General features: G+C 33.3%; 1 protein-coding gene across 4 annotated transcripts in view; it reads left to right on the forward strand.

Moving 5' to 3' along the window:
* Positions 1-4,058: 4,058 nt before the first annotated feature.
* The window catches only part of LOC114326978 (zinc finger protein 664-like), a 57,636-nt gene continuing 34,518 nt past the window's right edge, over positions 4,059-27,176 (forward strand). For 3 of the 4 annotated variants that reach the window (XM_050654854.1, XM_050654855.1, XM_050654856.1), the window contains exon 1: positions 4,059-8,246. In XM_050654854.1, coding sequence (XP_050510811.1) covers positions 8,018-8,246 — 229 coding nt within the window. In that variant the 5' untranslated portion in view covers positions 4,059-8,017. The remainder of the gene's footprint in view (positions 8,247-27,176) is intronic. The other variant, XM_050654857.1, reaches the window with a different exon arrangement.

Raw genomic sequence — 27,176 nt, forward strand, 5'->3', positions numbered from 1 at the left:
CATTTGAGCGGTCTCAGGAGTGTTATAAAGAAACAATTTTTTGGCTTATAAACAAATAGAACCCCTCAGAAAATATTAGATTAAATTAAATCGACCTGTTTCGGGATTTTTCTCTAAAATCGTCCATTTTAGAGAAAATGAATTTATTCCATAATTTAGCCCCTCTCTGTATATCAGGAGACCGGCGACAATCTAACCAATAGTTCAGCAATAATTAAAATGTTAATTAAAAAATTTCGGTCGAAATAATAACCAGAAAGATTATGATACACCAGAATAACTATGATTTTCATATAAAAAAGCACTATACCTATTCAACGTACCTTACAGGATTGAAATTGGACCATTTGAGCGGTCTCAGGAATGTTATAAAGAAACAATTTTTTGGCTTATAAACAAATAGAACCCCTCAGAAAATATTAGATTAAATTAAATTAAGTTAACGCTGTTGAAAAGAGCACGGCTTCTGTGTCCTTTTCGAAGAAAATCAAATTGAATTGCGAGGAGTGATTCCAGGTATAACCGGTCAAATTTGACCGGCATTTGCGACAGAGTTATAAACAACAGGATTTTAATCTTTGAACCATTAGATACCTTTTAATTCCGGTCCTCTTTGTACATACAAATTTTCATATCTTCAAGACACTCATAACAAAAAAGATTTATGTCACTGTCACCAAATTATTTAATTATTGATAAATAATTACTTCCCTCAAATTTTAGTTGAAAATTAAAGATTTTGTTTGGAAAACCCGAATTTTCCGAAGAAAATTTCCGTCGAAGGAAATTGGAATAAATTATCAATGTGCAGAATTAAATTACTGTCAATTTTTATGTGAGTGTTTTGGTTTAAAGTTAAAATTTTCGGAGTTATAGAGCAATAATAAAAAAAAAGATTTCGGAGTGCTAATTTGTTTATAAACAAAATAGCACACTTTCTGTGGACTTTGCACAGCTATATTACTAATATAGGAAATCTTAAGATTTGATTTCAGCATGTCCAGCAATAAAATAGCTGGTAATTAATTTTCCTTGTTTTTTACTAATTTTCCCAGATTATTACCTCACATCTTTCATTGAGTTGATGATTCATGTTGTGGACATTCTCAATTATTATATTTCTAATTTACTATTCTATCTAATTCCTCAAAACAAGCAAATTTCAATTAAACCCAGCTATTAGGCAATCCAAACCACGTGACCTCTGGTTGGCACACAAACTAAAGAAGAGGTTATGTTTGTATCTATTTTTCAATGATTTTTCATTGTTTATCGTCGTATTTTGGATTCATTTGGATTTCGTTTCCTGTTTTTGTGAACTTTATAAACTTTACCACAATGCGAACTGATTATTTAAGGAAATTATTATTGGAAACTCCAGATGTTGCGAGAAAGGTAGGCGAAACAATGTTTATTTACTGTTCATTTTGCCCCGATATTTATCAATAATGATGAATTTTGCAAGCAATAACATTATTTCTTTTATTGTTTTAGATATTTATTGAAGCTGAAAATAATTGGGGATTTAGATCCATACGGAATTCAGTCAGAATTGGATTTTACAGTAAAGTGCAGTCCATCAAGTTACTATTATAGATATGTATTTATACAGATCTGGTGGAGTCTCACAGTTGCTACTCTAAGCAGCAGATGAAAGCATACAAAAGCCTTCAGGCACATAAATATTTTACAGCTGGATTTGTTTTGAATGGAGTAAAAATTGTTAATGATTTCCTGATTTCCATATTATTGTTGGAAAGGTATGCCTTTATTTTATTTATTCACCATTAAGAAATATATGGATAACAGTATTAGTGTCTTTTGGATAAATTGGTTCTAAATATTAGATTTATTTACGTTTATATATCTGTATGAAACCAGACATATTGTCGTCCTAATCTGTAAACTGCGAACTCCATAATTCTCTGAAAATGATTTATTACTGCCATCTATTTGAATTACTGTCATGATTGTTCTAAAATTATATTATATGAATGTCTGATTTTAAATAAAGTATTCTCAATCATTGTAAAGAACGCAAATACTCTAATAAAAATAAATTTTTGTAGTTGAAGAATTTCCAAAAAAAATAAAATATTTTTTTAGGTGAAGCATTTCCAAAAAGCTAATGCTAAACGACTAAATGCTTGGGTGGGGTGATAGCCAGTTCTGATGACATAGCAAATGCACATTGTATGCGTATGGCCGGTAATAGTGAAGTCTGCAGCCATATTGCAGCAATCCTATTTTTAGCCGAGTATGCCCAGAGCAAGACAGACGAAGAAGAACCCAATGCATGTACATATGTTACAGCTACATGGTTTGGAGATAGCAACATATGCATTCTCTGATGAAAAACTAACGAGTTTTGAAACTGTTCGGTCAGAGTGCTTGTTGCGCTCACTAAACGAACTGAAATATAAGAAGTCTTTGGCATTGTGTTGCAGCGATATGAAAATGGTTATTCATTTTTAATTATAATGTACTTCTTCATCATGAGTAATTATGTATTGGTCTTTTAGATGTGTATTTATTTTTGTAATTAGTATCAACTTGTAATGATAATATACATTTATCGTTTAAGGTACGACTATGTTTTGACTCTAAAATAAATGTTTTAAAAATCGAATCCTGCCTCTTTCTGTTAGTAACTACCCATGGATATCACAAATTGTGCTTACTGATAGGTTTGTTCGTAGAACGATCAGCAACTCTTGCCAACCATCAGACACATGCGCATTCGTAGTCTATGAATGCTAACTATTAACTGCACAACCCTAACTGTTAACTGCTCATGCATCTGATGGTTGGCAGCAGTTGCTAATCGTTTGTGTCGTACTACGAACAAACCTATTAGGTCTGGATCCTGTGTACCAAAAAAATTGATTAATAGCAAGCTGAAAATTTGTTAATAGTTTAACGGTGTCCAGTTGGACAAACTTTGATGTATTGTGACACTGGAACAGGGGTAGTTTTAATTGTGAAACAGTTTGGAAACTCAGATTTGGAACATCAGATTACGAAAACATCCCATAAATTTTGTCGGACAGAACATCCAATTGATCTGTTACCCTTTCATTAAATTCTCATGCAAAAATCAGACTGCTATTACTAACCAACATGATTCCTGTAGTTTGACATGGTCTTCGTGTTCTACTCATTAAAATGCCCAGTTGGTGATTTTTTCACCAGTCTGGTTTTTGCATGAGAGTTTAATGAATTGGTAGCAAATCAATCGGAAGTTTTATCTGACAAATTACATAAACATTTTCGTAGTTTGACATTCCAAATTTTTAACCTGTTCTACAGTTAAAACTTCTAGTGTTCCCATACATCAAAGTTTGTCGGACTAGACACTGTTAAGCTATTAATAAATTTTCAGCTTGCTATTAATCAACTTTTTTTTGGTACGCGGGATCCAGGTCTATATGGAATAAATAAATAACAAAACAAATTCCCTGTCAAAACTGCATTTATTTTGAATAGAATGAAAAACAAAATAATATTGTTTTAACAAAATAGGGGATAAATGTTAAAATTTAGTATTAATAAAGTTTGTCACATTGGCCTAAAATTAATGTCACTAGTTACGTTAGTGTCACATATAAATAATTGTAATAATATTAATAAAAACCATAATTCCTAGCATGAGTGCGTCCTGTTTTTTGATAATTTAGTTAGGCGAGGAAACATAAATGAGTTTCTAATAGGGCTTTTCATTGATTGTCATTTGTTTCGAGCTTCCGTTAGATGTTGTATAATTCGTGTATAATATTACTATACACGGATTATAGGACATATGACAGAAGCTCAAAACAAATGACTGTGAATGAAAAGCCCTATAGAGGGAACACGAAAAAAATTAACATTATCTGATCAGCTCGACTTTCACAGTTCACTACTATACAAGTTACAGGCATGTTTTCAGCACTTTTTTTTTTATTAATGGCTTTGACATAGCCAATTAGCCATTTTCAGCACTTAAAATCACCAAAAACGAAAAGTTTATAAAATAATCAATCTAATGAATGTCTTTAAATACTATATTAAGCTCAAAATCACGATAAAAAACAAATTAAAATTAACATTATTCTGATCAGTTGGACTTCCACAGTTCACTACTATACAAGTCACAGGCATGTTGTCAGCACTCAAAATCACCAAAAACGTAAAGTTTATAAAATAATTAATCCAATGAATGTCTTTAAATACTATATTAAGCTCAAAATCACGACAAAAAACAAATTAAAATTAACATTATTCTGATCAGTTGGACTTCCACAGTTCACTACTATACAAGTCACAGGCATGTTGTCAGCACTCAAGATCACCAAAAACGTAAAGTTTATAAACTAATTAATCTAATGAATGTCTTTTAATACTAAATTAGCTAAAAAATCACGACGAAAAACAAATACGAAAAATCAAAAATTACATTGAGTTTAGGTTAAGAACGGTTTTGTGTGCCAACCAAAGATCACGTGATTTAACTTTGACAGGTCGATGGATTCCCTAATATTATAATACCTTTTGATTTAGTTTTCCTTGCAAGAAATAAACAAAACACATCTAAACTAAACCTAACCTCGCTTTTGGCCATTCATTCATCTCCATGGTACAATAAAGTTTCATTTTATTGTACCATGATTCATCTCCGTGTCAAATAATTTCGACAGTCGCCATATTGAAAGCATAGAGTTATATATTAGCATAGAGAGAGTGTCATTCAGAGCGAAGTGACGACACCATCTTTTTTATTTGGATTAGTGCTGTTTCACTCTTACGCATAGTAAAGCTACTACAGTTGTCCTCCTCTTCCGTGCCTATATTCACACTGAATGTCATCATAGATTTTCGATACAATGTGTTAGAAAGAGATGCTGCAAGCCAGTTCATGAGATCTTGTCGTCAGGAAGCGCGGAAGGTAGGCTCCCTCTATGTTAATATATACCTCTATGATTGAAAGCGACTTGTTTTTGGTCGAAATTTGATTTAGAATCAGGGCCATGGTCAAACCAAAGAATACTCCATCCAACAAGAAGCGAAATCATCGACTATTTCAGGATCCAAATTTCTTTGCGCATGTACGATCCGCCATGTTTCATGTATTATTTCTTATTTCTCAACCTAACCCCTAACAACTGTTTGTTGAACCCGGTTCAACAAACAGTTGTTAGGGGACGAGCCGTTAAATACCGCTATGAATTCCACGATTTTATTGGTTAGAACTACCCACGTGATATCTGTGTTCGTATTGGTCAGAGAATTAAGCAATAAAGACAAATGACAATCAGCTGTTAGACATCATTATGTGATGGAATTTTTATTTTGATGTAAATAAATATTATTACTGATAATTTGTATAAGCAAAATTATTGTACTGCACCTACAGTGACTCACAGCTTCAATTCTGAAATGATACAGTCGTTACTCAATAAAACTAGCTTGTGTCAGTGACCCAATATAAGAAAAAAAATTACATACTGACAGTAAGTTACTAACTATAAGTCCTCTAAAATAGCAAAGCTATGTTTTGGGTTTCAAATATACCATATACCATACTTAAATAACAATAGTTCTTTTATTATTTTGTGTACGATTTTGATATCAGCTAAAATGATGTAAACTTTTAAAGGAGAATATTAATAAAGAAAACAAAACTCCTTGTTGCTTATTTCTTTGGCTGATAAAAGATTTATTTCTTGCAGTTCAGCTATGTAGGTAGATTATTCTTTTGTAATATCCGTTTAATTGTTTTAGGGTTACCTATTTTTCCAAACTGTGTTTCCACCTCATCTCTCAATTTTGGTGCACTTTTTTGGGATTATTTGCTATTTCTCTGACAATACATCTTAGCTATTAGGACTTTGCAGACGACTGCTCTGAAAAGTTCATTTGATGTTCATCCATACCATTCTCTCAAGTTGCGCAGCCAAGATATTCTGCATCTCCCTATGCTTCTTTTTCCTTGAATCTTTCCCTGCATAATGAGTTGGAGCAAGTTGTTTTGGCCCATACATGGCAACATTTTTCATACGAATTTCTAGTTACATACAATCTATCTTTTTATGTCATAAGGCCAAACCCAGTTATACCAGGAAATTGGCTCAGGCCATAGCATTATTCTCTACATATAAAAACTTAGGAAAGTGTGTCCTTTTAGGTGACACAATAGATCGAACACAACGAGCCATGTGTATCTTTTTTAGTACACAGTGTTGAGGACAGTGTATATCTAAAAGGATACACTGGCGCTGAGGGTGTTAATTATTGCATATTTGAAACCCAAAACATAGCTTATGCTATTTTAGAAGACTCATACTAACTTACCTACCTTCAGTATGTAAGTTTTTTCTAATAAATATTGAGCGACTGACACAAGCTAGCTTTATTGAGTAGTGACTGCATCATTTAAGCTGTGAGCCCCTGTATATGTTTATCAGTCATGGCCTAGCTACACGTTAAAATTGTTTCGTTATCATTCCCTGCGTTGCTTTCTTCAGCGTGCACACTGATTTTTGTACAGCAGCTTTTGTAGCCAATAGTTACTCTTGTTTGTTTTCTAGATTTTTCCTAATCAGGACTTGATTTCTTTTTGGTTTGTTAGTAACTCCCTTCTACAATAGAGAGTTTGGGGCTTATTATTCGCTAAAGTGTTGGAATGCTTGTGGGTTTTGATATATGTACCTACTACCACAACTGTCAATACAAACTTTGATCAAACTGATAGTGTGACGACTAGATTTTTATAATTTGAACAAACTGTAGTTGTGACGTCACTTCCTGAGTTTGCTCAAACTGTTTGATCAAATTATTTGATAGTGAAACCACGACTTTAAGAATTTAAGTAACATCAATTTAATTTGCAATAAAAAAGATCATGAAGATTTGACGATGCTTGTAAATACATACACCCGATTTAGATAATTTAAGTGACAGCAATGTTTAGATTGTTTTGTCAAATATACACATGCAACAAAAAATTTAATAAAAATTTGCATAAAAAAATTGAAGTGTTTTAAAGGTTTCAATATGTAAAAACATTGATGAACCACAGAAACGGTTTTTCTCCACAAAGGAACAAAAATCGTAGCAACATATTAATAAGTGATACGTTTAAAAATCCAAATGTAAATGAAATTTCAGACTTTTTAAAAGGACACTAGACACAACATGCCCTATACTTCACAAAATGCCGAAGAAAATCATAATTATTATATAACATATAATTTCCCCTAAATTACTTTTCCCCATATCCAGTACCTATATTAACTTTTATGTAAATTATCTCTTTTTAATTTTCATGCATTTATAATTTAATTTATAAGATATATTCTAGTACTGCCGTGTTTGTATTGAACAACTGAAATAAATTAAAAGAATATTATAACTATACAATAATTGTTTATATTTTTTATGAGATAAAAAGAAATATTTTATGAGACTAGGTAGAGTCTAGAAAGAAGACTAGTAGAAACGAATAAATAGTGTTTTTTTAATCAATACCGTTTTTCAATATACATATTGATTTTCTACCACACTTTTATTTCTGTCATAAAAATTGTCAAAGATAAACAAGAAATTAATATTTATCCATCATCCTCAGTCAGCTGACTTGTTTTCTTGAAACGACACTTTGCATACAATATTGGTATTTAAATATCCCGCTCTGTCATTCTTAATCATTTGACCAATACGAACACAGATATCACGTGGGTAGTTCTAACCAATGAAATCTTGGAATTCATAGCGGTATTTAACGCTTCGTGTTAGGGGTTAGGTTGAGAAATAAGAAATAATACATGAAACATGGCGGATCGTACATGCGCAAAGAAATTTGGATCCTGAAATAGTCGATGCTTTCGCTTCTTGTTGGATGGAGTATTCTTTGGTCAAACTGTCAAGTCAAACTCAAACGTGAATCTGGGACATCTCGGTAGAGCATGAGCAAACTAAATTTGTAAATATAATAAATGTAATGTAGAGTTTTGAATCGTTGGTTTTGAAACATAATAAAATGGAAGTGAAACAAGAATTTAATGAGGAGACGTGCAAAATAGAAACAGAGGATAATGACTTGGATGATGCTCTTCTAGATGGCTTTAAATGTGAAATTAAAGAGGAATCCAATATACAAAGTACACCTGGCACATATGATTATTTAGAGGAAATTCCTACAAATACTGAAATACACCAAGATCCAAATAAACTGAATCCATTGGAAGAAAACCAAACCAGTGAAAAAGGTTAGTATAACTCGAGGTATAACTTAAACATACAAGTAACAAGAAGTAGTATAAATAATAGGAATTAAATTGAAATCTCAAGAGATTAGAATATTTAAGGCCAGTATTATATTAGGCAACTGGTGACGCCACCAAGTTGCTCCACCAGTGACTCATTACGTCACGGGGCATTTAAGTAAATGAGACCTATTAGACTATGGTAACTGGTTGTGCCACCAGTTGCCCATATCGGCCACCAGTTGCCCGTAATATTTTGTGTGCTTTAATTTGGTGGAGCCACTAGTTGCGCCACCAGTTGCCCCACTAGTTGCGCCACCAGTTACCTAGTCTAATAATGGCCTAAGGAAGAGAAATTCTGTGAAAATAGGTTTTTTGAATGAGAAATACAGAAGCAAGCTACAGCCCAAGTCGGGTGCTGGCCTCCCAGCATCTGCCTCCGAGGGAGGCCCGGATCTGTACCTTGCTGCGCTCCTCCAGTTGTCCACTCTCAATATCTCTTTAGCATCAGTTCTCACTTCTTCTATCCATCTCTTCCTTGGCCTTCCTACTGGCCTAGGTCCCACCATAGTTCAGATAAGTGTTCTACTAGATCTTCTGTCGATATTTATTCATATCAGGTGACCTGCCCAGTGCAATCTTTGTAGATAATAAGAGTATAAAAGACAAAGCATATAAGTAGATAAACAGGACAGATACGTAGATAAAACTAATACGTTAGACCAGGGGTTCCCAACTGGTGGTACGTGTACCACTGGTGGTATGCGGGAAGATTTTAGGCAGTACGCGTCACGTGGGTAGAACAAACGCTGGGCCTCTGTCTGCGAAAGTGCCAGTGCAGTTGTTGTGCTTCCATATCATCCCTGCTATGTTTTTGGTGAATCCTGGATCAAAGTGATAGCGCTAAAAAACCTAAACCACAGGCCAATGGGAAATATCACGAAAGCTACTTACAGTTTGGTTTTATAGTGAAGTCTGGCACAGACAATGGTGACAATCCTATTCCTTTGTTTAAAACTTCAAGAATGCACATATTTTGCACTTCAAGTAGACGAAAGCACCGATATAACAAACATCACAGCTACTTATATTTGTACGATTTGATTTTTATGAAGACGTAGTTATAGAAGAGTTTTTGTTCTGTAAACCACTTGAATCTTTACTGATCATGAGCTTTGTTTCAAGAATTATAGTGTTTTCAGAGCTGATAGAAACTTAAATACTAGTTCAAAGAATAGAGGTGGTGGAGTTTTAATTTTAGTTAATAGTAAGTTTAAATCTACGCATCTTACCACTCACTTTATTAATGTTGAACATCTGTTTGTTTCTTTGTCAAGCCATAACTAAACTGTTATTATTGGAGCTGTTTAGATTCCACCATCATCAAATCAGGATATTTATGTGGATCATTGCTCTGCAGTAGAGTTTATTGTTGAAAACAACCCTAATAGTAGCTTATATCTTTTTGGAGACTATAATCTTCCACAAGCAACTTGGAATTATTCTACTGAGGATGGTCTTTCTGTCTCTTGCCCTGCAGAATATCCTGCATTAACAGTTTGTGAAAGTTTTTCATATTTGAATTTAAGGCAGGCCAATGTAGTTGCAAATCAGCATGGAGTATTACTTGACTTATGTTTTTGTAATGATGATGCTCTGGAATCAATTACTGTTGACACAGTGGTGGACACTTTATTGCCAAACAATTACCACCATGTTGCACTTTCATGTGAATTAACTGTTAGTGATATTAATCCTTTGTCTTGCGATATTCTGTATTATGATTTTAAGAATGCTGATTATATAGCTTTAAATAATTATTTTGCTCCAATTAATTGGGAGTATTTCTTAGCTAATGATGATATTAACATTAGCATTGAAATTTTTTATCAGATTCTAAAAATAGCATTAGATTTGTTTGTACCTATTAGAAGATACAAACCATCTGTATATCCTCGTTGGTTCTCATCTGAACTTAAAAAGTTGATATCTTGTAAGAAGGCAGCTCATGCTAAGTTTAAAAATACTAACTCAGCTGGTGATTATTCAAACTTTTCTAATCTTCGAGCTCAGTGTAAAACTTTGACAAGAACATGTTATGATAATTATATTTCTAGTATTGATCTGAAGGTTAGTGAAAATACAAAATACTTCTGGAATCACAATAACTCATTGAAACAAGATCACGGTATCCCCAATAAAATGCATTATAATGGTACAATTGCTGAAAGTGGTACAGACATTAGTAATTTATTTGCTACTCATTTCTCTAGTGTTTATAAAAATGATAATATAGATGTGTCAAATATGCAATACGAAATTTTTAGGCAGCCTGATATTCCATTTATACAATTTTCCCTAAGCGATGTTTATGAAGGAATTAGCTCTTTAAAAGATAAACTGGTTAGTGGTCCGGATGGTATCCCTACGTATTTTTTGATAAATTGTAAATGTAGTCTTTCCAAACCACTAAATTATTTATTTAATTCTTCGTTAAAATTACATCAATTTCCTGTTAAATGGCGGGATAGTTTTATTACCCCTGTATTCAAAAATGGTCTGAAAAATGATATTGCTAATTATCGTCCCGTAGTATTACTTTCTGCAATACCTAAATTATTTGAACTGTTGTTATATAAACCCTTGTCATGGTATTGTAAAAATATTCTGATTGAACAACAGCATGGTTTTACGAGTGGTAAGTCTACCAACACAAACTTACTGCTTTATCAACATTGTATCATTTCTGCCTTTGAAAAGAGGTGCCAAGTTGATTCGATTTACACTGACTTTTCGAAGGCATTTGATACAGTGAACCACGATTTACTCTTACAAAAAATCATTAAAATCGGATTTCCACACTATTTAGTGAATTGGTTGGAAAGTTACCTACAATGCAGGATTCAGTATGTGAAAATAAAAAATATTACTTCCATTCCTATAAACGCAAGTTCTGGCGTACCACAGGGGTCACATTTGGGACCCTTACTATTTAATATTTTCATTAACGATGTAGCTTCATGTTTTAAATATTGTAAGTTTTTATTATTTGCTGATGACCTGAAATTATTTATGGAAATTTCTGAATTATCTGACTGTTTCAAGTTACAAGATGATTTAAATTACTTTATTAATTGGGCTACCATTAATGCCATGTCTTTAAATCCACGCAAATGTTTTACAATAACTTTCTCGAGATCCACAAATCCTGTAAATTTTGTTTATAATATTAATTCTGTTCCTTTAGAGAAAATTAGTGAAATCAAGGATCTAGGAGTAATTTTTGACAGTTCTTTGACATTTGTCTCACACTTAAGATCTATTATTAGTAGAGCTTTGAAAACTTTAGGATTTATAACTAGAAACTCTAGAGAATTTTCTGTTTCTACATTCAGGACTTTGTATTTATCTTTAGTACGCAGCCTCCTATTGTATGTTTCACCAGTGTGGTCACCTCATTATAGATCACATATTTTATCTTTGGAAGCAGTCCAGAATAGGTTTTTGAGAACTTGTCGGTGGAGATTACATATGCCTCAATTTTCTTCTTATCAGAGAATAAATAATCATTTAAAGTTGTTGTCTATTGAAAAAACTTTAATTATTAATGATCTTTTATTTCTTCATAAAATCTTGGAGGGTAATATAACTTGCCCGGATTTGTTGGAGCTAATCAACTTTAAATTAAACACTATAAATATTAGAGATAAACCATTATTCTCGATTAGTTTTCATCATACTAACTACGGATATAATAGTCCTATACCTAGATTTCATAGACTGAGTAATGAAATTAATAAATCTACAGATCTGCTGGTAGTTAGTCAAACCAGGTTTAAGAACCAGCTGAGGGAGTATTTAATGTAATATGTTATTGTGATATATTTATTTGTTAGGAACCAACTGAGGGAGTATTTATGTAATTTATGTATTTTATATAATTTAAGTATTTTATGTAGGTAATATGTTATTGTGATATATTTACTTGTTAGTAGGTTAGTGTTAAAAATGTCTATATATCTTTATATTGTAAAAAGGAGATTTTCACTAGTAATACCACTAGAGGTCAAATTATTTCCGGAAATTTTTTTGAGATCATGAATATTTTGAAAATTTCCCGAGTCGCAGACGAGGGAAATTTTCTAAAAATATTCATGATCAAAAAAAAATTTCCGGATATTAATTTGACTTCGCGTGGTATTCGGTAAGAAAATTCCACACCAAATTGTGGTGGGAAATCAAATATTTTTAAAATTTATTTCAACAATGCAAATTATTTTCTTCATCAAGTCACCAGTGAAACATAAAATGTGTGGTCGACTTGATTGTTGAGTTGCTATGGTAACTAAGTGAGAACCTAACCACGAAATTATTATTTTACTTTTGAAGCTGTCAAGTAGCACGACGTAAAAAAATGTTTCGCTTTGGTCAAGAAAGTAAAGAAAATATTCGCCAGGAGATTAAGCAGTTGACACCCGCGAATACCAGGAAATTGAAGGCAAGCGTATGGAGGCAGTTTACAAACTTTTGCGCAGAAAAATCGTATAATTTTGATAAAAAATATAATATTATTTTATTTTATAGTTACTTGAGCTTAGGACAAGTGGTAGAAAATTATAATTTTAGAGGTTTTTCGGGAAGCTGCATGAACAGATTAATAGCGCGCCATAGCTTTGTCAGCAATTATTTAGGCTTTCAAATTCGTAATTTCTACTCATTGTAGTTGCATGGGAATACCATTTCAAGATAGAAAATAGTATATTCTTCAATTTTACATAAGTTTTGAGTAACTACAAGTGATAGAAAATTATTTTTTGGCGTTTTTCTTAACGTGCGTTATGCGCGTTTTAATGGTATGGAATTCATAACCAGCGTCAGCAAGCATCAATCATAGGAGGCTGTGATCATTATATTTTGACACTTCAAAACATCAAAAAAAAACTCGCGTTTTGTTACAATAAATAATATTGCACAGTCAGTAAAACCAATAAAATTCTTTGTTTAAAAAATGAATCGATTTGAAAATCATACAATATGCAAAATATGCGTGAAATTATCTGATGTAAAGATCAATCATCGTACCATGGCTTATTTATTTGAATTAATAGACGATTGTGGCTTCAACTTAAAGAAAGAAAATCTGTTCCAAATTGTTCACGAATATTTGCGTCTAAACTACGCAAAATTGAAAGTACTGAATGGGAAAAAGGTAAATAAATTAGTGTCTAAATATTATATATATTTTATTAGACATAGAAACTTAATTGAAAACATTCAAAGTCCTGCATTTTCGCCATTAAGAAGAGAGGAGGTGTCCGAAGAATATAGAAAACATCTTAGCTTTGTAACTAAAATGAATCAAAACTAAATTATGTAAACAAATAAAAACCAGTCTGTCAAAAATGTTCTGTTATTGTAAACGTCAAAAAATTTCCACTATAATTCGCTGTTGGGTACCCCACGAGCAAAAAATTTCCGATAAAATACCTCCGTTGCCATGGTGATCTGTCAAAATAACGTATTTTGATTGGTTAAAAATTACAGGTGTGGAATTTTCCGTTAAATAAATAAATAAAAATAAAAAAATAGTAGATAAACAGGACAGATACGTAGATAAAACTAATACGTTAGACCAGGGTTTCCCAACCGGTGGTACACGTACCACTGGTGGTACGCGGGAAGATTTCAGGCGGTACACGTCATGTGGTTAGAACAAACGCTGGGCCTCTGTCTGCAAAAGTGCCAGTGCAGTTGTTGTGCTTCCATATCATCCCTGCTTCCTTGCTATGAAGCAGTTTTTGGTGAATCCTGGATCAAAGTGATAGTGCTAAAAAACCTAAACCGCAGGCCAATGGGAAATACCACGAAAGCTACTTACAGTGTGGTTTTATAGTGAAGTCTTGCACAGACAATGGTGACAATCCTATTCCTCAATGTGTTGCTTGTTTCGAAACGCTTTCAAACCAAAGCATGAAGCCTTCTATGCTGATATGTCACCAACACACAAAGTACTCTGATGTGCTTGGTAAGCTGATCGATTTTTTAAGACAGAAAAGCTTTGTAAATATGATACTAACTTAAAGGCATCCTACCTTGCTAGATGTAGAATTGCAAAAAGCCCAAACTGTGTTAGGAGAAAAGGCAACCAAAGAAATTTAAAAAATACCATTGCCAAACAACACAGTGAGAAGGCGAATTACTGATATGTCTTCCAATATTTGAAGAACAACTTTGTTTAAAACTTCAAGAATGCACATATTTTGCACTTCAAGTAGACGAAAGCACTGATATAACAAACATCACAGCTACTTGTATTTGTACGATTTGATTTTTATGAAGACGTAGTTATAGAAGAGTTTTTGTTCTGTAAACCACTTGAATCAAACACTACAGAGGAACTCATATGTCAGGTAAATTGAAAGGGCTAGCAAAAATATCGAATGTCGAGAAGAATTAGAATTAGAAGTCATTAGTAGATATATTTCTAAAAAATTAGGATCGGGGGGGGGGGTTTCTTCCATTTTATGCCCTCGCCCGGTGTTTGGTGGTACGCCAAAATCTTCAGAATATTTCAGGTGGTACGCAGTTGCTAAAAGGTTGGGAACTCCTGCGTTAGACTATTTGTATCCAATGGTCTAGATTCTACAAGATAACTATCTATAAAGGGCCAGTATTGTTGTATAATGTCTAGGACCATGGTTTAAGAGTATGTACGTATAATGACTGGTATAAAAACAAACTTATTAGTAGATAAATATGAAAGATACATAGATAAAAACTAATACGTTTTACTAAAATATGTCTAGTGTATCAAAAGCTCAAATTAAAAATTGTGCTACTAGTCTTTCAGCCTATTACCACATCCTGGCTCACTCTCTTTAGTTAAATTAAATTAATATATATATTGACGGAAAACTCCATTTTACAATTAAAATTAAAAGTCAAAATTAAACATTGAACACAAGTTAACTTATTACTTACAATTAAACTAACGACATCAAAAAATTTAAATCAAATTAAAATAATTCATTTGAAATAGACCTATTAAAAGCATTTAGTGTGACTCCCATAAAGTCTATATTTGGAAACTCATTTACACTAGAAACAATTCTATTTAAAGGCATATTTTCTGCATGACTTGTATTGCACGATCTAGCGGATAGCAAGGGACATCTTCTCAAATTCCTAGCTGGAACATAAAAATCTATTCGACCCAGAATGCTAGGTGCAACAATAATGTAACACCTTAAATACGAAATTAAGGTCGAAGTATCTCCTGCGATCCTCTAGACGGTGCAAATGAAACATCTGCATGATCTGACTGGAATTCAATTGCATTCCTCTAGTACCTAATCTATACCGCAGATATCTAACGAATTTATTTTGAATCGATTCAATTCGATATTTGTGATTCTCATAACTTGGACTCCAAATCACTGAACAATACTCTAGTAATGAACGAACATAACTCAAAAACAATCTCACAATTACAAACAAATTATTAAAATCATATGACATTCTGATGACTAACCCTAATGTCCGATTAGCACGCGCAATTATGGCATCATAATGGTCCACGAAACTTAGCTTACTATCCAGTAACACACCTAAATCCTTAATTACCTGAACCCTAGATAAATCCACATCTCCTATCTTGTATTTAAAATCACTGGTGGTCTTATTACGTGAAAAAAATAATATATGAGCATTTCGAAGCATTCAATCCTAAGATTATTTTCCTGGCACCAATGTACTAAAGAATCCAAGTCTCTCTGCAAACCCTCACAATCAGATTCTGACCTAATGCATTTAAATATCTTTAAGTCGTCTGCAAATATCAGATATTCAGATTTAAAGTTCCTACCAATATCATTTACCAACAACAGAAAAAGCTTAGGACCCAAATGGGAACCCTGCGGAACCCCCGACATGGCTTCAAATCCATTAGAAACACATCCTGCTGATCTTACTTGCAATGTTCTTCCTTGCAAATACGAAGTAAACCAAGCTAATAAAGAACCAGTGATACCAAAGTTTCTCAGCTTTGTAATTAAGACATTATGATCTAGTAGGTCAAAGGCCTTACTGAAATCGGTGTATATAGAGTGCACCTCGTAACCCTCATCCATTGCTGTACCTATACTATCGATATACAAAAAGAGGTTAGTGAGAGTAGAACGTCCGCCTACAAATGCATGTTGGTTGTCCATAATAATGTTCCTAAAACAATTATCCAAACTTGGCAAAACCATTTTTTTCAAATACTTTAGATAAGGCTGACTGAATACAAACTGGCCGATAATTTTTGATATCACTATGATCTCCTGCCTTGAAAATAGGACACACAAAGGAAAGTTTCCATCTGTTCGGGAAAATTCCCGTCTGGAGAGATTTATTAAGAACATATACTAATGGTTCACACAAGGACACTGCACTTTCTCTTAGGAACAAATTCGGTATCAAATCAGGGCCAGCCCCTTTATTGACATTTAATGACAACAACACATTCAGTAAATTGTCAAAAGTGACTTCGAGGTTACTAATTTCCACCTCCAGCTGTTGTGAGAAAATTTCATTACTCTCCAGGTTATCCAGAGATTTACCATTAAAAGTGCTGTATACTGTATACAGTACCAAAATGTTTCGCAAACAACTCTGTTATTTTTTGTTTGTCATTCTCACTTTCCTCACCTAGAAACATAGAGCCAGGGAGAGCACCATGTCCGTTGGTTTTATTTTTGATGAACTTCCAAAATTCACCAGCGTTCTCATTTTTTCTCACTTCCATCGTTGAAACGTAAGCATTGTAAGACTGCTCAGTGAGTGTATCCGTTTTTTGAAGTTATACTTCTTTACGCGCGCTATGAGGGTGAATTTTTATATGTTAAAACCTACGATCCCGGCGCATACGCATTATAACTTTGTTCTGATTGGATGTTCAAATGACATGTCAAAAATTATCCAATATGGCAGCTGTAGCGCAGCTGTGGTTTGGACGGTTGACGGTTTGGTTATGTATGGTTGTTGCGTTTTAAAATTTGTGGGAAGAGAAACAACAAAGGTTAGTTAATAGCTATACTGCCTTTTTAAATAGTTTTCATATTATATTTTTGAAGTTATACTTCAAAATGTTTTAATTTATGTATCTATCAGTCCAGAAAATGTGTGGAAAGAATATATTAGTGTTTTTAAATATATTTTTCTACAAACGTGTTAAAAATGCTACTTTAAGGCACTAGTGCTTTAAAATTTTTAAGGCACTGCAGTTAAAAGTGAATTGTCAAATTGTGAAACGTCAAAATATTTATATTTCATTTATTAACATTAATATTAATAATACAACTTGCGCAATTTGAAAAAGGTGGTTTAAAAGGTTTTTTATTATAATTTTGTGTCTTTGGATTTGTCTTCCTTGGGCGTAAAATAATAAAACATCTATTTTTATATTTCACTTGTCACCGTGATGTATAATTATGTATATCTGAAAGGTAGCTGGCATGCGGCTTGATGGCCTTGTTGGTAGAGCATTGGACCAGAGATCAAAAAATCGCGAGATTGCGGGTTCAAATCCCGGACGATTCATATTTTTTTTTTTAATATTTGGCATTGTTAAGTTTTGGTTCATTTTTGGTAATTATTGTTAATTTTTTGTATTGTAACTGTTAAGTAGGTATATTTATTTCGTTGAAATTATATTATAATAGAAGTATAACTTCTTACGTGCGTACAAAGTACACACACATTCTTTTTTTACAATTCTCGTTATTATTTCTACCACAAAATCGAAGTTCTCTCTGTTCTGGATAGCTACATTCAGTATATTATTTGGCATGACCTCTCCTAGCTCAATTCTCAATCTTTGATGTTCTTGTAGGAAAACATATTCGAAAATGCAATGCTCCACGTTATCAGTCAGCACATTCCATTCAGATTTCGTTATTTGCTTTTTTAATTCTGTACGTATAATGTCTAAAAGTATAAGTATGCATATGTGTGCATATGTAACCTACATTGTTCTCATATTTAATATTGTAGCAAACAGTATTTATAAACGAATGGATTAAGCAATCCAAAGTCAATAAAAGAAAACAAAAAGAGATCTGAAAGTACTGTGTCCAGTCAGGAATTGGGCAAAGAAATAATTTATTCTCCTTAACCTACATTTGAAACATACTTTTGAAATAAAGATATTAACCCGGCATCCGACAGGTGGGGTGTAGTACACCCCAACAATACTGAAGCGCCTAAAACATAAGGAAATTTTGCATGTAAAGGCCACAGCGGCCGGATAGCTTTCTATTGTATATTCATCTATGCGATGACACATAGTTTTTAGTTGTCTGTTTAGTTTCAGCAAGTACATTTGGATTGAAAGTGGTCACACTCCACGTGTCGGATTTTGTACCTTCTGCAGAATTGTTTTTATTTTGTCTTACTCCTATAAATAAGTAAGTGAATAATACTTATTACAGATTTTGACAAATTTTTCTGTTAATCTAAGCTAAAATGAGTTGCGAAAGAGAACAAGCTCGCCTTCAGGCCTTATAGGATGAAGCAGACAGTGACAAATGACAAATCACAAGAGTGATTCGGAAGTAAGTGAAGAAATAGACAATGTTAGGGTAAATAGTGACTATCCTGGCCAGCGTCAAGATGTTGATGTTTCAGATAACACAAACAACTAAATGTAAAGATATTTTTTGAGATTCTTTAAAGTTTTCAGTGCTGGGGTTTGTCACACCCCACCTGTCTGTTAGTGGCATAAAAATTCACCTGTCGGATGCTGGGTTAAGGGGCTCTCCTACTGTAAAAGTACGAAAATTGTTTTACATGTATGTACTTCTTTTTATAATAAATGCACATGCAAAGGACCCAGCAGAAACCTTATGGGAAATGGATGTCTGTCAAATGCTTTGAAACTTTGGGTTCTGGTAGTCCTTGCTGTGTAGAACAAAAGACTCACTGGGCGCATAGCTCCAAAAAATCATGGTTTTAAGATATAAGCCTCTGAAGTTATAGGTCCAGTGAGGATGTTTGAGTTGGAATAAATTCATTTTCTCGAGAATGGGCGACTCTGGAGGTAAATTACAAATCAGGTCGATTTTTATTTTTAAATTTTAATTTTTTGGCATATATATCATACTAGCGACGTCATCCATCTGGGCGTGATGACTCAATCGATGATTTTTTTTAAATAAGAATAGGGGTCGTGTGATAGCTCATTTGAAAGGCTATTCAATTCTATATTCAATAATATAAACATTAACATAATTATTTATAGAGGGTGCCCAAAAATTTTTTTTGAATTAAATTAATTGAGACAAAAAGAAGAATGTATATAATTTATTTAATTCAAAATTCATTTCACTGTTGTCCGAAAACAGGAAAAAAGTTTATTTTGATAAATAAATATTGTTTTTCTCTTAAATTCATTATTACAACTACCAACCTGCCTCTTACAGTTTGAACATTAATTTAAGCGAAAAGCAATGTTTATTTTTCAAATTAACATTTTTTCTGTTTTATGACAGCAGTAAAATGTATTTCGAATGAAAGAAATTATATACATTCTTCTTTTTGTCTCAATTAATTTGATTAAAAAAAAATTTTGGGTACCCTGTAGAAATATTTATGTTAATAAAAAAAAACTAAAATCCTGTATAAAAGGTATATTTAAAATTTTTTATTTAATAAAATTTAATATTTTTTTTATTTATGTTAATGTTTATATTAGCTAATAGAGAATTAAATAAAATTTCAAATGAGCTATCACACGACCCCTTTCGCTTAAATTAAATGTTCAAACTGCTAAGAGGCAGGTGGGTGGCAGCTTTAATATTGAATCTACATAAGCGAAAAACAATATTTATTTATCAAATAAACATTTTTTCCTGGTTTCAGACAACAGTAAAATGTATTTCGAATTAAATAAATTATATACATTCTTCTTTTTGTCCCAATTAATTTAATTCAAAAACATTTTTTGGGCACCCTGTATAAATAATATTGTTAATGTTTATATTATTGAATAGAGAATTTAATAACCTTTTAAATGAGCTATTACACGACCTCTATTCTTATTTAAAAAAATGATCGATTGCGTCATCACCCCAGATGGATGATGTCACTAAGTAGTATGATATACAGGGTGTCCAGAAACTCTACCGACAAACGAAGACAGGAGATTCCTCAGATAATTTTAAGACAATTTAACCCAATTCACCTAGTCCGAAAATGCTTCCTAAGGGAGCTAGAACTCTTTGAAGATGGCGCCATGAAATTAGTTTTTCTTAAATACCTCCAGAACGCTTCTATTTAGAAAAACGAAAATTGGTATGCATATTTACTTTTCGGAGATGAATCGATTCCATCCATTGCAAATTTCTATTACCGGTCATAGGCGTGCGTTTTGGGTAGAGCAACGGGTATTTTATCGCATAACTTTTTTGTCCTTAACTTTTATGCATTTTTGACACCGGATTATTAAATTGTGAGGTATTCTAGTACTAAAAGATACTCTTGATTTAAGTCGGTAGGACACACCGTTTTCTACAAAAATCGATTTGAAAGTTTTTTGTTTATGGAATTTGAAAAAAAATTGAAAGAACTTTTCAACAAAAAACGAAGTATTTTACCAACATAAAGTAAGAGTAACTTTTAGTACTCGAATACCTCATAATTTAATAATCTAGTGTCAAAAATTCAAGACAAAAAAGTTATGCTATAAAATAACTGTTGACCTACCCAAAACGGACGCCTATGACCAGTACTAGAAATTCGCAATTAATGAAATCGATTTATCTCTGGAATATAAATAAGTGTACCAGTTTTCGTCTTTCTAAACAGTTTTTTTTTGAATTTTTTTTTAATTCAAAAAGAGAAAAGTTTTCAAATCGATTTTTCTAGAAAACGGTGTGTCCTACCGATTTAAAACAAGAGTACCTTTTAGTACTAAAATACTTCCCAATTTAATAATCCAGTATCAGAAATGCATAAAAGTTAAAGATAAAAAAGTTATGCGATAAAATAACCGTTGCCCTACCCAAAACGGACGCCTATGATCGGTACTAGAAATTTGCAATGAATGGATTAGATTTATATCTTGAAGATAAATACGCGTACCAATTTTTGTTTTTCTAAATAGAAGCGTTCTGGAGATATTTAAGAAAAACTAATTACAAGACGCCATCTTCAAAGAGCTCTATCTCCCTTAGGAAGCATTTTCGGACTAAGTGAATTGGGTTAAATTATCTTAAAATTATCTGAAGAATCTCCTGTCTTCGTTTGTCGGTAGAGTTTCTGGACACCCTGTATATGCCAAAAAATTATAATTTAAAAATAAAAGTGGTCCTGATTTGTAATGTATCTCCAGAGTCATCCATTCTCAAGGAAATGAATTTATTCCAACTCAAACGTCCTCACTGTACCTATAACTTCAGAGGCTTATATCTTAAAACCACGAATTTTTTGAGCTACGCGCCCATTGAGTCTTTTGTTCTACACATCAAGGACTACCAGAACGTAGTAGGATAAGACTCGAAACAGAAGTGGAAGATCAAGTGAATAGAGCAAACAGAGGCGCAGGATGCCTGAATGATACAATATGGAGAAATAAAAATATCGGAAAAGAAATGAAAGGCAGAATTTACAAAACAGTCATCAGACCAATAATGACATACGCGGCAGCAACACGACTCGACACAGAGAGGACAAAAAGATTGCGGAGATGAAAACCCTTCGAAAAATCGATGGTAAGACTCTATGGGACAGAGCTAGAAGTACAGATATACGACGAAGATGCAAGGTGGATAACATTAATAACTGGGTAAGAAACAGAAGAATAGAATGGAATGACCACATGACCTTTTTAATCTAACTTTAGAAGCTGTTGTTAGAAAATTGGATATAAACGGCTGTATTAATACAAGTTCTATGCAAATATGCGCATATGCAGATGATGTTGCTATAATAAGCCGCAACAAAAGGGTATTAAGCGAAAAAGCTATAGAGCTGAAACAGGAAGCTGCTACGTTTGGTCTATATATAAATGAAAGCAAGACAACATATATGGAGTGCGCACAAAGTCGAATCAACATGATAATCTGAAGGTAGACAACCATACCTACGAATATACCTACACTTTTCCCTACCTAGGCTCAATAATAAATGACAACAACAACATCAGTCAAGAAATACAAGCACGGATTCTTAGCGGTAATAAGTGGTTTTATGCATACAAAGACTCAATGAAGAATAAATTACTGAACCGTGAGTCTAAGCTTAGAATCTACAAAACAGTAATTAGGCCAGTCGTCACATATGGATGTGAAACGTGGACCCTCTCAACCAATGATGAAAATCAACTGAGAATATTTGAGCGCAAAATACTAAGGAAGATATTTGGACCAACCCAATGCAGCGATGGTTCGTGGAGAATTAAAATGAACCATGAGCTGGATGAACTAATGCAGAGCGCAGATATTGTTAGATTTGTAAAGTCACAAAGGCTAAACTGGCTCGGTCACCTAGAAAGAATGCCAGATAATCGAGCTGTAAAAGTAATCCAGAGATGGAAGCCCCAAGGAAACAGAACAAGAGGAAGGCCCCGTAAAAGATGGATAGACGACGCAGAGAGGGATCTTAAAACCATGAACATCAGGCAGTGGCGAAGGAAAGTATTCGCCAGGGCAGAATGGAAAAACATTGTTAGGCAAGCCAAGACTCATAAAGGGTTGTAGCGCCACTAGAAGAAGAAGAAGATATATAGAGATAGTGCAAACACTCCTGACCACAGCGCAGTAGACGAAATTTGGTTTAGTCCTCACTTCCATGCGAAACGCACTGTATCTACAATAGAACCTTTCTGTCTTTCCGTGAATTTTGACATTTTGACTCCGCCTTCGCGCAGCTCCATGGTCAGGAGTGTTTGCACTATCTCTACCTATGCCTCAGTTTAAGTTTTGTTTAAAATAATTGTAATTAGTTAATATCATAATTTTGTTTTATAAAAATGCCCTAGTAGACAAGGCTAAAACGGCGGGTTCGTTAGAAAAAATATTCCCATGAGATTTTTTTGCATAATCACATTCGTTAGACATCCCAGAATAAGGTTCAAGAAGTCGCCCACGTGAAAAGTGGTCCAATTTTTTTTTTAATAAAATTGCAAAAATCAATATTTTTGGCCCGTACAAATTTTTCTTAGGTTTTTCGGACCATTCTGGACAAAAAAAGTCTCTTGTATTTTTTCTCTTAAAATGATACTTTTCGAGTTATAAACAATTTAAAATTGAAAAAAACGAAAAATGGCGATTTTCAAGGCTTAATAAATTGGTTAAAAGTTATTATTATGAAAGTCAGAAAGTGACTAAATCAAAGTTTAAAACCACCCATACAAGATCCTGAAGAAATTTTTGTCATAATTTTATTACTAAGCTGTTATTTTTAGGTAATAATAATGAGCGCCAGCACGTTTTAGGCGGCCGTCTATGGTGAGTGCGAGAGAGATGCCATTCCGGCAGTCCAATGGAGCATCTTACTCGCACTCACATTTACAGCCGCGTCAATACGCTCTTACTGCTTATTGTTAATAATTAAAAATAACAGCTTAGTAATAAATTAATGACACAAATTTGTTCAGGATCTTGTAGGGGGGGGCTTTAAACTTTGATTTCGTCCCTTTCTGACTGTCATACTAATAATTTTTAACCGAGTTATTAAGTCTTAAAAATGGCTATTTTTGCGTTTTTCAAATTTTAAATTGCTTGTAACTCGAAAACCATCAACTTTAGAGAAAAATTACACGAGCCTTTTTTGAACGAAAAGAGAAGACTAAGAAACACCTGGCAAAGAACAAGGCACCCAGATGATAGACGAAGGTACAATCGAGCTGCAAGGCAACTAAAAGAAACACTTAGAAGACTCAAAAATAAATCATTCACAGAATATCTACAAAACTTATCGCCCTCAGCCGATACTAACTATAGTCTCTGGAAAGCCACAAAACACCTAAAACAGCCACGAGATCAAATCCCACCAATTAGAAAATCTGATGGTACCTGGGCCAAAACAGATGGAGAAAAGGTAGAAGTTTTCGGTAGATATTTGGAGGAAGTATTTCAACCGTTACCACCTGCAAACGGAATTAATGACGACGAAATATATGCATTCCTTGAGGAAAACGAGCAACAAATGCAGCCTATTAAAAACTTCACAATGCAAGAAACTTACGAGGTTATAAAAAATCACCTAGACCCCAAGAAGGCACCTGGCTATGACCTGGTTACCGGCCAAATATTAAAAGAACTTCCTAGAAAAGCAGTCGTTATGTTGACGCAACTCTTCAACGCAGTTCTAAGACTGAAGTACTTCCCTGCACAATGGAAGGTAGCAGAAATCATATTAATTCATAAACAGGGAAAACAGCCAAATGAACCTAGCTCATATCGACCAATCAGTTTACTACCAGTCTTGTCAAAAATAATGGAAAAGTTACTGATGAAGAGACTGATGGAAACTGTCGCAGCAAAAAGCTTAATCCCAGACTATCAATTTGGGTTTCGTCAGAAACACGACAGTAGAACAAGTGCATCGTGTTGTTAACACAATCATCAAAGCATTCGAAGATAAAAGTTACTGTGAATCAGCTTTTTTGGATGTAAGCAAAGCCTTTGACAAGGTGTGGCATGAGGGACTCCTTTACAAATTAAAAAAGCAGCTACCAACAACAATATATTTGATTCTAAAATCCTACTTAGAAGATCGATACTTCAGAGTCAGATACGAAAATGAAGTAACTAAACTACGCATCATCAAATCAGGAGTCCCACAAGGGAGTGTCTTAGGCCCAGTCTTGTACCTACTCTTCACAGCTGATCTGCCATGTACTGATGACACAGTCACCTCTACGTTTGCTGATGACACAGCTATATTAGCAGTAAACAGAAATCCTGAAGTAGCAGCGACAACACTACAAACCAGTCTCAACAATATAGCAACGTGGGCAAGGAAATGGCGAATTACAATAAATGAAAGTAAATCTGCACACATAACATTCACAAAATGCCATGGTGAAACGCCAAGCATTACATTCAACAATGAACGAATACCTAAAACAGACAGCGTAAAATATTTGGGGATACACCTGGACAAACATCTAACCTGGCGTACCCACATATGGAAAAAAAGAAAGCAGCTGGATACTAAATGGAAAAAGCTGTACTGGCTCCTTGGCAGAAAATCACAATTATCATTGCGGAACAAATTACTAGCTTACAATACCGTTCTCAAACCAGTATGGACCTATGGAATCCAGTTATGGGGAACAGCATCTAAATCGAACATTGCTATCATCGAGAGATTCCAGTCAAAAGCCCTGCGCAGTATAGTAGATGCTCCTTGGTTCGTAACAAACTAAGACATTTATAATGATCTAGAGATGCCAACGGTTACTGCAGTGACTAAACAGCTTAGCACAAACTACCTAAGACGCTTAGAGCAACATCCAAACACACTGGCAATTAATCTGCTTGACAACAGTGAAGAAACCCGAAGGCTGAAAATAAGAACACCCTTGGATCTACCATTCCAACAGCAATAATTGTACATATGAAATTAATTTTAAATTGTGATAGTTTTATTTTATTTTTAATATCAATGTAATAATGTAAAGTTACAAATTTTTATTGTTTTTAACATAAATGTAAGAATGTAAAAGTGCATACAGAGAGTGGATCATTGGACAAACTCTCTCTCACGACATTGTACCAATCAACATGTATGCTTATTGTTATTGTATGATGTAACAGATTGCAAAATAAACATTAAACAAAAAAAAGTCGATTCGAATTCCATATACGTCAACGTTTAACATATATAGTGAAACTAACTTTCTGAAATTTTTAGCCCCCTAGGTGGTCATGGCCATGTGACCTACCTAGAGCCTAATTAGGGTTTTTATTTTTTATCTCAGCCGCATCGAGAACTAGCGAAAAACTTTAAATAAGAAAGTTGTAAGCTTTAAAAAGTTCTGTCCGAAAATTTTTTTTTAATTTTTGGCGGGAAATTTTAATTTTAGAACGATTTTAAAATTTTAAATGAGTATAAAAACATAACTAAGACATTCGTTTTCACGAAAAAAATATATAACGTGTATTTTTGCATAATATTTCACCCTGAATTTTTTCAAATTTTTAAAATTGGTGAAACGCACCTTTAAAAATAAAAAATCGCATTTTTTTGGTTTTTTTTTTCGTTTTTTGATACAATTTTATACATATTTTTCAAAAAAGGTAACACCGTCACTAGAATAGGTAAAAAACTGAAAAATAATTGGGGTTTGCTTAATAAAAATTTTTTGTAATGCCGTCCATTTTCAAGATACAAAATTGTTGAAAGTTGAAGAAAACAAAATTTTACACATTTTTTACGATTTTGCCGAAACTACTGGCAACATTGTAATAAAATTTGGCGAGTTTTAAGAGGTAGTTGTTGTGCATTTTTTGACATACAATTAAGAATTTTATATTTATCATTGGCGCGCATAGGGGTAATGGTCTGAACTTTTTAAAGAAAATAGATAGTACGCCACTCTCATATGTCAAATTAACAATCGTTTTTGAATTTCTCGTTCAATTTGTGGCAAAAAATCTATCTTCCTATTTTTTCATACGACGCGCCATTTTTATTCAAAAAAATAAAACATCTTAACCCTTACAAAGTATTCGAACTTCTATGAAATAAAATACTACTATTCTTTTTCTCATGATCATCTTTTAGTGCGTCACAGTTTTTCGATTTCTTTCTAACGCATTAAATTGTATGTGACAGAAAAAAAGGCACGTCGGTGATTAAATTTCGTCGGTGACATTTATAACATTTATTCTAGTTATTCTAGTTGTCGATAGATGGCGCCATCATAAAAAAAATAATTTTTTT

This window comes from Diabrotica virgifera, chromosome 6, assembly GCF_917563875.1.
Source record: "Diabrotica virgifera virgifera chromosome 6, PGI_DIABVI_V3a".
Taxonomy (NCBI): Eukaryota; Metazoa; Arthropoda; class Insecta; order Coleoptera; family Chrysomelidae; genus Diabrotica; species Diabrotica virgifera.